The sequence below is a fragment of the Limulus polyphemus genome, unplaced genomic scaffold (assembly GCF_000517525.1).
Source record: "Limulus polyphemus unplaced genomic scaffold, Limulus_polyphemus-2.1.2 Scaffold2147, whole genome shotgun sequence".
NCBI lineage: Eukaryota > Metazoa > Arthropoda > Merostomata > Xiphosura > Limulidae > Limulus > Limulus polyphemus.
In genome coordinates, this window is record NW_013667757.1 from 125,540 (window position 1) to 137,186 (window position 11,647).

The window sequence follows — 11,647 nt, forward strand, 5'->3', positions numbered from 1 at the left end:
TATAAGAGTAGTCTGGTATATAAAAGATGGTCACAACGTGACGGGACAATGTGTGTGTGTAGACAGTGAGTAATTGATCTGCAGTCAGAGAGTATTATTGAGCACGTTCGTTGTTATAGCGTTTGTTTTAGCGTGATTGTTGAAATTAAGTGTATCGTAAAGTTATATTCGGAAAGAATAAACCAGTAAGGACTTGTGTTGCTAAAGTTTCGTCGGAACGAAGTTACGGAAAGTTAATTAACAAACGGAGACGTAACAATATAATGAATGCTCATAACTGTTTCATACTATGTACACTATTAAAAATACCATTACTTGATTTTATTGCTTATTTTATGTGTAATTTTATTAAATATAGTTGTATAAGTGTAGTTTTATTAAATAAAGTTATGTCTATCTGAGTTTGTTTGTCTGACAATGTAAATTATTTTAAAATAAACCAGGATTTATCGATCTAATGCAATGCCTGCAAGAAAATTTAACTTAAATGACATGCAAGAAAATGATAAATAAAATAAGGAAAATTCAAGCAAAGGCGTGAAAACTACCGCAAATGTATTACGAGTCATGGCTATTGGAGTTGCTATTAAACTTAGACATCTAAAAATAAAAACAGCTTACAGTCATGAAAAGTGATATGGTAAAATCATATGTACAAGAACAAAATTAATAATATCAGAGCAAAAACCATATTAAAAAACAACAAAACCAAGATTAAAAAAATAAAATGATTAATACTACAATATAACAGATTTTAGACAGTACATTTCAACAAATCTCTTTGCAAGCTTTCCACCAGTTTACTGCATTCATCATCAGGTTTCATTATTAAAAACAAATATAGACAGTATATTGTGAAAACTATAAGAATCTTAGAAAAACTTCATCCGAAATTAAGCAATAATATACTGCATTTAGACTTTCAAGTTAAGCTATAAATAGGTTAAATAATTTCTTTTAGCTGCTCAAAACTGAACTGTATGACCACAAACAATGAAAATGAGGCCAAATATCTATTTATCAGCACCAAAACGAAATATCCCCTATAAGGAATCTTGTAGAGAAAAAGCTGCTCTTTCTATTGGTTATATATAATGCAATAGCTGTGCCCAAGAAAATTATTGTCATTTTAAAAAAAAAAGTATGATACAGAAGGACTGTGTCAAGTGGGTTTGCTATCTTTGATTATATCTTAGTAAAGCAGGTGGGGGTTCTAAGTTTATATTCTGACTTTTCATCTATCAAATGACGTATTATATAACGTTTTCTGAAAGGAGAATTGTCAATTTCTCAATTAGTCCAAGTTTCATTCCCACAGGAAAGATAATGATTAGCTTGGATTAATTTATATTGTTTTTATCGCATAGTTAGAAAGCCAGAAAAATTGTGATAAGTAGGGGAAATTGTCTGTTTTTTGTATGTTATTATTTTATGTTCTTTGGTGCATTATTTAATTAAATAAAAATTATTTAGGGCACTACTACCATTAGTATAAAAAAGGGTTAAGTGTCATCGACAGTCAACAGGAAAAAAAAAGAAGACCCTGATAAGTTCTTTATTTTTTGTTTTTCATGATTATTCTTTATCTATTTAGGTTAGTTAAGGTTAGATTAGGTAAAATAAATAATAATATAATAAAAATGTTTCTCTAGGCATGCACACAAACAACTTAGAATTGGAGTAGCTCGTGGGTAATGTAATTCGATAGTGTAACATGAGCTTCATGTTTCTCAAGTGATTTACAACTTATAATGGCATGAATAGTAGTAGTTAGTTGTTCAAAGAGCAATCACAATAAAACAACAAAATTTAAGTATAAACAGATATGTTTACTGTTACGAGTTTAAAGCTACTTAGAATAAACTAATGTAGTTTCATGTTACAATTTGAAGTCATTCTAGAAAGAAAAAAAAATGATAATTTAGATTTGTTTAGATTTTTAATTTTTTGGAGGGTGGTTACAAGGTCGGTCAAATTGATCAACCCCATATAGAGTTAGGGTAGAGAAAATAACAGGTGAAATATAAAGTTTTTTTTTAAACAAATGTTTGAAATGTATTTAGGAGGTTTTAAAGATTACCCAGATGATATTTGAGATTTTGGGAATGAAGAATGGTTTTTTTTAATTATAACATGAAAATCACTTCACACTCAGACTATTAACAAAACAGACTCAATATATTCACAAATATATCTTTAGTAAAATACTTTATTAAAAAAATCTGATTTTCGGTGTACAAAAGACTTGTAATGTTTACTAAAAGTCTACCAAATTTTGTGAAGTTACAAATAATGCATTAAAAGTTATAGTATAAATACTTAACGTGTGCAAGTGTGTGTACGAACTTGTATATTTTATATCAAGACCATCATAAGAAGGTTAGATAAAAGATACCATTAGTATATAATACTGGGGATAATTTTCAACGATAGTCAACTGCAAAAAGAAGAGACCTAAGTTAGTATTACATTTCTTGTTTTCCATCTGGATTCTTAATTAATCATTATAAAATTAACTAAAATGTAAAAATTATAAATTTTAGGCTAGATTTGTTAAAATAAAGAAAAAATTAAATTTTTTTCACTAAGTATATCCGCAAGTGGCCCACTCATTATAGAGTAATTTCATAGAGTTGCGTGAGCTACATGTTTACTGAGTGATTTAGAACTTTTGTGGTGGGATTATTAGTTAGATACAGTTCAAGGGAAAATAAAACAATAAATAGAAACAAATGTAGTTTCATGTTACAATTTGATATCATTCTAGAAATAAATAGAAAGAGTAATTTACATTTCTTTTTTTCTTTCTTGATGGTTACGAGGTTGGTCAAGTTGACCAACCTAATTTAGTGTTAAGGTAGAGAAAATAACAGATATATTATAAAGTTTTACTGAAAAATACATTTAGAATTTATTTAGGAGTCTTAGAGATTACACAAATGAAATTTAACAATTTTCAGATGAAGAAAGATATTTTTAATCTTAACATAGAAATCAATTTGCACTCAGAGCAGTCAACAGCTTGACTCTATATATTCATGGAGAAATGTTTAGTGAAAATACGTCATTAGAAATTCTGATTTTTTGTCAATAAAGACTTGTAATGTGTACTGAAAGCTTGTGAAATTATGTGAAGATACACAAAACATATCAGAAGTTATAGTATGAAAACTATAATGGTCAAATTGAGATTACAAACTCTGCTGATTCGACTGAACCTGTAGCAAGAAAATTAATTAAAATTTGAATGTAGCACTAAAAGATCATGACATGCACACTTTGCCCTGGCTTCTCTTAAAGGGTTAATGATTTTCAATCAAGTTGAAACTGACTGAATGTGATATTTTTAGAATAAATGGAATTGTACAATAAATAGGACATTCATTATTATTTAATTTGCTCCAAGACTTCACTTAGGAGTTTCCATTGAACTTAGAGAAGACTATTAATGAATTTTAGTGGGAAGCCATTTTGGTTATTAATTCTCTTCTCAGTTTCTTAAGATATGATTGAAAATGTTCGCTAGTAGAATAAATAGTCTTTATAGGAAGATACAGTTTTTTTACGTTACCTACTTTTTGTGAAGGGTTATGATAGGAGTTTCAAACTGTGTATAGACCTGTGTGAGTATCTATATGGTAACTGAAAATATGGAACTTTCTATCCTGTCTTTTAATCAAGATCATTCAGGAACAGGAGTTTATGCTTTTATTTATGTCAGGATGGATCAGATTCAGGTATGAAAAGAACTCTTCAATGGATGAGGAATCATTAAAGCCAGTAAATATATCATCAGCATATCTTACCCAAAAGATTGATGGATGAAGGGATTAATGAACTTTTCACAGTTTTTCTTTTAACATAATTTCTATTTTTATACATTACTTTGGGTAATTTCCAGTTGAATTTTTTCTCAAGATTCCTAATGTGTAGAAAAATAGCACTAATTCTGTGACTATTTTCAGCATCCTCTTTATGTTCCATAGGTCTTGTTAAGCTCGACCAATACAAATACTAATGTATCCATCTACTAGTTTTTGTGTTACCTAAATTATAATATTACACATTGTAGTTGTACCTGATGATTCTAGGTTAATCTGGTGAAATGTTGTAACCATACATACCATACTCTGTGTATTCGATAGTAAACAAGTTTTTAAGTTTTGTGTAACAGGGTACTTCTTTTAATTATTTAAACATTTTTCTTTCTGTATCCATAAGCAAATGTAAATATCATTTAGGTCAGGTAACATCCTTTTAAGTCCACCCAGTTTGGTGACCTGAAAGCACAGATATGAAACCGAACATCTGATAACTCACTCAAGATTCACCATAATATATATTATGGTGATTCTGAGCTTGAACTGTTAATCAAAGAAAGTCAGTCCATAAAGTAAATTTCCGTTGTTTTAAATATAACACAATCTTTTTATACACAACACTTGTTTTAAAGCAATTTTTGTGATAAAGTGACCTTCTAATAAAAACTTCATAAGGAGAATATTTATTCGAAAATTTAATCTTTTTCATTTTTTCCTCTACTCCATTGAAGCTTTTGATAATCAATAATTTTGTTGGTTAATATTATTGTTGTTCTTGCTTCACATGATTAGAACATTCTTTTGATCTTGTATTTCCTGTTTTTCCTGATGATGATGACCTAAGTAAACAGTTGAAACATTGCACGGACATATTTATATACACATATGTATCTATATGTAATAAATGAGCTACAGAAATAATGAGGTACAATGATTTTTGTAATTACCATAATTTTTCAATTTCATATAAAATTGTGTTTTCATGTTGTAAAATCCGTACCTGAAATATTAATTCAAATAGTCATTTGAAATGCGTTATTATTTTTCTTTTCAGTAGAGAAATGTGACTATAAGTTAAGAAACTGGAATCAGATATAGAGTTTCTGTCAACTTGTAAAGTGAAGAATACTATACTCAAATTACTTAATTTCAAACTTCCAAATTCTCACCTGCATAATGCTCTGGTCTACATTAAATGTAAAAAATAATAATTCTAAGGTGAAAATAGATATTTTGAATTGTGTTTTAATGTTTTTTAAAGCAGTGTCTTGCAACAAAATTTTCTAACATTCATAAGCTTAAAAATGATAGAAATACTAAATCAAATTTTGTAAATTTTCTTAAGTTGAAATTATATATTGTTATTTACCAATTTTCATGGAATTTGGTTAAGTGTTTTGACTATGCAAATGGAAAAAATCAATAGATATAAGTGACACCCATTCTGTCTAGAAAGAGTTAAGTAACTTTTACAAATGTTTCTAAAGTGTTTGCCAGGATCAGAAATGAAACCCAATAAACTGAGTACTTTTGGAAAGTGGACTTTCTTTATAAGGGGTAACTGTTTTTTAAGTTTTGTATTTTATCTTTTAGTGAAATCAACTTGTCAATTGTAGCTCATCTATCTGACAGAATTCTGGATGAAGTCATAGAAACACTTTCTCACACTCACAAGTTCTTGGTAAGATTGCTGTCATCATATAAAAGACTGTTTAGATATTATTGACTAATTTATATTTGTGAGTGAATATTTTATTATTGTTTAGTTTTTGTTATAATAAGAGTTAAAATCAGACGATTGTAGAAAGTTGTGTTTATAAGTTATTGATGTTGAGACTATCGAACATTGCATGCAATACATTGATGTCAAGAACAGATGCTTAAGTGATAGACAAAAAAATAGTGTGAGACGAGCAGAAGCAGTAGACAGACAATGGCAGAAGTGAGTAAAGTTATGGCAAGGAAAAGTTCGAAGTGAAGTTAATTACCGTAAAAGTGGTAGGCCAACGATTAACATAGGATGAGCACTTAATATGTTAGAGTAAGACTAACAGTAGAAAAGGAGATACAAAGAAGAATTTATTCCATCAAAGTGTGGTTCTAAAGTAATTGAATCAGCCAGAGTGCACTTTGACAAAAGAAACAGAGGATATTTTGAAGAAAGAAGACCAAATGAGTACAGTAACTCGTGCCACAATTGTAAGTGAATCACACACAGAATATTAGTGTGATAGTAATAGTTTGGCTTGTCAATTGAAATTCTAAAGCAATTGAACAGGCTTAAATGGACTTTTGACAACAAGAAGAGAACTATGTATATAGTGTTTATGATATGCCTATAATCTGTATAATGTGAAGAATTTGTTGTACATACATATAACTTGCTTCGAATATATATATATATATATATATATTATTTTGAAAACAAGTGAAGTGCGTGCTGTTCATTTATCATTGAATTTATCGCTAACAAGTCACAGACACCTGCTGTAGAAGACTCCTAAGCCCAACAACAACACAGCATATATTTATACTATTAAGAAGTATAAGTGAAAGCCTTTTAATTGACAATTGGCGACCAAACCATAACTATATAATCTGACAATTCCATTGTGTACTAAAATTAAAGAAAAAATAATTAATGTAGTCACACCATTAAGCTATTGTATGTATTGTTTTGTTAGGTATTAGATTAATTTAAATCTAACTTAATAAAATATATTCCTATTTAAACTTGAAATTTATATTTTGAGTACTTACCTACAGCCTGGAAAATCAAGTATAATGTCACAGTGAAGAAAATAACAGATAAAATATAAAGCTTTACTAAAATAGAAATATTTGATATTTAATCACAAGGTTTTTTATTTTTCATTTGTTTCACTATTTATTATCATAAAAGTAACTAAAATGTAAAAACTAAAAACTTATTAGGTAGGGTAATGAAAGAAAAATAATAAAAATCTTCATGGGGTATACATGGCAGCAGCTTGTACATTTACGCTATTTGATACAGTAACATGAGTTGCATGTGCACCATGTAATTTTCAACTTGTGTTGGGTTATTTTTAGTCAGATAGAGTTCAAAGGTCATAAAACAAATATTAATAAATATAAATAGATGTATACTGTTACAAGATTTAAGCTATTTAGAATAAACATTTGTGGTTTCCTGTTACAATATGCAGATATTCTAAAACACATAAAAAGGTAATTTAGATTTATTTCTTAATTTTTATGATGATTACAAGGTCAGTCAAATTGACTAACACCATATAGAGTTAGCATTCATAAAATAACAGATTAAATATAAAGTTTTATTCAAAAGAATGGGTGATGATTACCCAGAAGGATATAAATATTACGCAAATGACACTTGACAATTTTCAGATAAAAAAATATTTTTAATCTTAAAATCAAAATTACTTTGCACATTGGATAATCAATATTTTGAAAAAAACATTAACGAGCAAATCTTTAATAAAAAAAATCTTAATACTTAATCTAAAAACCTGATATTTTGTGTATGAAAGCCTTGTAATGTTTACTAATAATCTGCAAAATTTTGTAAAGATACACATACATTATCAAAAATTATAGTACAATTACTCTCATGGATACTTTCATGGTTATGAACTAGGTGGATCCCACCCAGCCTGATACACATACATTATCAAAAATTATAGTACAATTACTCTGATGGATACTTTCATGGTTATGAACTAGGTGGATCCCACCCAGCCTGATACACATACATTATCAAAAATTATAGTACAATTACTCTCATGGATACTTTCATGGTTATGAACTAGGTGGATCCCACCCAGCCTGTATTCGTAGAGTTACCTTGTTTTTTTTTGTAGAGTGATCCAAATGCAAAGATATCCACTGTGGTTTAGCTAATATATTTAAAAACGTGTATATATCATTAAATACAGTAGTACTTAATAGTAAGAATCATGATGAAACAAAATGGCAGCCATAAAAATCTTCCATTGAACACTACCTTTAAAATATATGAATATTAACAATGACTGTTTCACAATATTGGCTGAGCAAATCTAAAGCTAATTGTGCTTATAAAGCCATCTAAATCATTATTGTATATGTGTTTATGGAGTGAGTCAAAATTTAACTATTTCACTGAATTTTCATCTAAGTAAGTGATTTTTCCAGACAAGCATACAGAAAAATGATGAACCTTACTGCTCTAATTCTTTCACAGAACTCTTCCATGTGGGGTTACAATGATTCCTTTCTTGTACCGAAAAGGATACTAGTATATGTGTGTATATATAAAATGGGCAATGCTATACTTTTGGCCATATAATTAGATTTGAGGGTAGGTTGGTAGAGATCCTGTTGTGTAATAAAACTGAATCAGGTATACGCGGGCCCAACGCTTGATATTGGTGGTGCACAAAAATAAAGCTAATAAATTGGAAACAGACAAGTACAACAAATATAGCTAATGAATAGGAAACAAACAAGTACAACTTTATAAAGACAATTATGCATAGATATGTATGTAATTTAGACAGCTATAGTAATATAGAAAGTTTTAATTGTACCAAAAGTATTGAAACGAGAAAGTCAAAACTCAGAATATTTTGAGTTACTTAAAATTTAAAAAATTTTATCCCTACTTTAGCTCAGACTAAAATAATTACAGTGATATGCCAAAGTTGAAAAAATATTGTTAAATTTTAAGTAACTCAATTTTCTTGTTTCAATACTTTTTCGTAGCATTAAAATTTTCTGTATTACTATAGCTAGCTAGGTTATGTATATATCAATCCCTACATATTTTGATAATATTTAAAAACTTTTTATGGTACTTGTATATATTTATATATAATTTTTCTATAATTTTCTTCCTTTATCACTGTTTCATTCTCACTGTATGGATATTTTCTATTGTGTGATTTTAATGGGTATGAATAATTCAAATGCAACAACAAAATAAATTTTGAAATGATAAAAGCTTCCTAAAGCAGATTTACATCTGAAAGTCTGTGTTCACTTTTCACATTTTGGATTTTTTTATTTTTGCATAATAATGTATAAAAATATATACATATTTTGTTGTGAATGAATTAATATATCTTGAGTCTAAGAATGATTTAACATTTTATTGCACCAAACTTTTATGGTTTTCACTAAAAACGTGTTTTAGTTAAAGATCTAACTTTTCTTGAAAATCCAGTGAAAACCACAATAAATTTCAATACTTTTTGAGTGAATCATAACTTAAATATATTTCAGTGAGCTGAATTTGGTATTTAATGTTACTTAAACTAAGAATTAAATGTATATTTTATAATGTATTGTTAGTTACAACAGTTGAAATTTTTTTCTTTTTGTTCATTATAACGTTTTTAATGATTAAGATGGGATGTATGCATCTCATATACTGTTACTACAAAACTACCAAAGAGCTAAACAATTTCTTTCTAACTAACTACAATTGTTTTATTTTTCTGCTAAATTTTTATGGAGTTTTTTCAGTAACTCAAGACTCAAAATTTGAGCTGTTTTTAAGTATTGTTTAACCTGTTCAATCCACACTTATCATTACCATTTATTAAATTGGCCACTTTTAATTAATTTTTTTCTTTTTGCTCATGGTTTCGGAAATTAACTTGGTTACACCTAATATGTATGACCTTTAAATACACTAACCAACATAAAAAATCTAAATAACATTTGTTGGTTAATATGAATGTAAAAAAGTTAAGCCTGTTAATAAGGGACGTAAGTATGCTTACTGATGTTAAATTCAAGATAAATGCATGTTTTATTGATTAATATTCCATTTTAATAAAATATCATCTACTGAAGGACTTAAACTCACTAGCTAATGCTAAAATTAAGCTAAGCAGGATTTGCACAAAGCCTGAAAATTGTGAAACATTGTTGAATTTTGTAAATACATTCATTGCTAGAAATCCTAAATAATCAATGGCTTTTTATCAAGAGTTCCTGGAAAAGTCTAACCCCATTGATACCACATTCCTCATTTTTATTGAAAACGAACATACCATTCTGTATGTTATTTTCAGTTTCTTAGAAAATTATCTCTAGAAAATGTTACTTGCAAGATGTGAAATACACTGCTTCTGCAAAACTGATCAATATGGATACTGTTACCGAATGTACAACTGATGAATAGATAAATTATGCAGATATTCAAAATAATGAAGATGGTGATTCCCAAAAACGTTTTTTACCAAGGATGATTGTTGGATATACAAGACTGTTCATTTTAAGAGTTTTATTTAACTTATTTAACGATTTAATATATAATAGTTATTTAATTTTCATAACAAGAGTGTTAAAAGTTAGTTATTTTAAAAGGGATAGTTATGACAAGTTTTGTTATGTAACTCTAAACAAATTGTATGTTGTGAATTTAATTGTTGTACTAGGCTTTTGTAATATTCTTGACATTATCTTACTCAAAGCTTCTAAGTTTATCTTGTTATGTTTAATATTGTTGTTACGAGAGGGTTAAATATTTCTAGATGTTTCTGTCACGTGTTATAAATATGTACAAATACAGAGAGTTAAGTAAGTTAGTGAAAGTGAAGTTAAACTGCGTGATTGTTAGTTTAGCTGTAACTGCCCATTTATAAAGTGAGAGTATCACAGTTTGTATTGTAATAACAGAGATAAAGAAAAAGAATTTGTCTTGTCAGAGGGTGTTCTAAAGTAATTGAACCCACCTGTGTGGACTTTGATGAAAAGGAGACAATTATTTAAAGCTCTGGATATAACTTTGGTAACCAACAGCATAGTGGTAGTTTTGAACTGAGTTTCACAGCTTGTATTGTAACAACAGAGAGAGAAGAATAATTCGTCTTGTCCATTGGGTTTTAAAGTAATTGAACCAGACAAAAAAAAAGATAATTATTTATAGCTCTGGATACAAATGTGGTAATCCATGGGGTAATGTAAATGAATTTATCACTGATTGTATTGTGATACCAGAGGAGAGAAGAAATAATTCATTTTGTCATTTGAGTTCTAATGTAACTGAACCAGTCTGTGTGGACTTTTGATGAAAAAAAGAATTATTTAAAGCTCTAGATTCAACTGTGGTAAAAAATAGTGTAATGAATTTTTGTACATATGTTTGACTTGTTTTGAATATAAATATATTATTTTAAAACAAGTGGATTGTGCGCTGTCCATTTATTGTTGAAATTTATTGCCAACAAGTCACAGACACCTATTGTAAAGAATCCTGGTCCTATAAAACCTAACACTGATGACATAGAGGACAACAGTGCTGAGAATGAATGTGAAAAAGATATTGGAACGATTACTAGATGCATATACATTCAAAACTTAAGAAAAGTAAGACACCAGATTTGAAGAAAGCAATTAAGTGAATCACTCATTCAAAACATGAGTCCTGAAGACATTGAAATGGATAAAGTTGATAAAGAGAATGTCAAAAAATTCTGTGATCAGTGTCATAGATGCTTCAAAACCAAAACACTTCAAGACTTACATGTTTGGCATTTCTCATCAGAAAGTAGAGATGTTGTTTCATTTGAACTGCGGTATGCTCTTGAAATGATTGGCAATGGTTATGTTGAATTCATCAATACCAAGACTCGTTATTTTAATCCAGAGTCTTCAGAAGTCAATAATACTGAAACACTTGGATTTTAATTATTTATTAAATTTTATTCAGTATTGCTGTAACAAATATTCAGAAACTTAGGTACAAAAAGTGTGAATTTTTTGGTATCATTATTATTGATTCTTCATTTACTAAATTGTTCAATGCTTATATATATATATATATATATATATAT

General features: G+C 28.4%; 1 protein-coding gene across 2 annotated transcripts in view; it reads left to right on the plus strand.

Annotated features, from left to right (window-relative positions):
• Positions 1–11,647, plus strand: part of LOC111087435 — a 72,043-nt gene that overhangs the window by 13,448 nt on the left and 46,948 nt on the right. For both annotated transcript variants that reach the window (XM_022394045.1, XM_022394044.1), the window contains one exon: positions 5,415–5,502. In XM_022394045.1, coding sequence (XP_022249753.1) covers positions 5,415–5,502 — 88 coding nt within the window. The remainder of the gene's footprint in view (positions 1–5,414; positions 5,503–11,647) is intronic.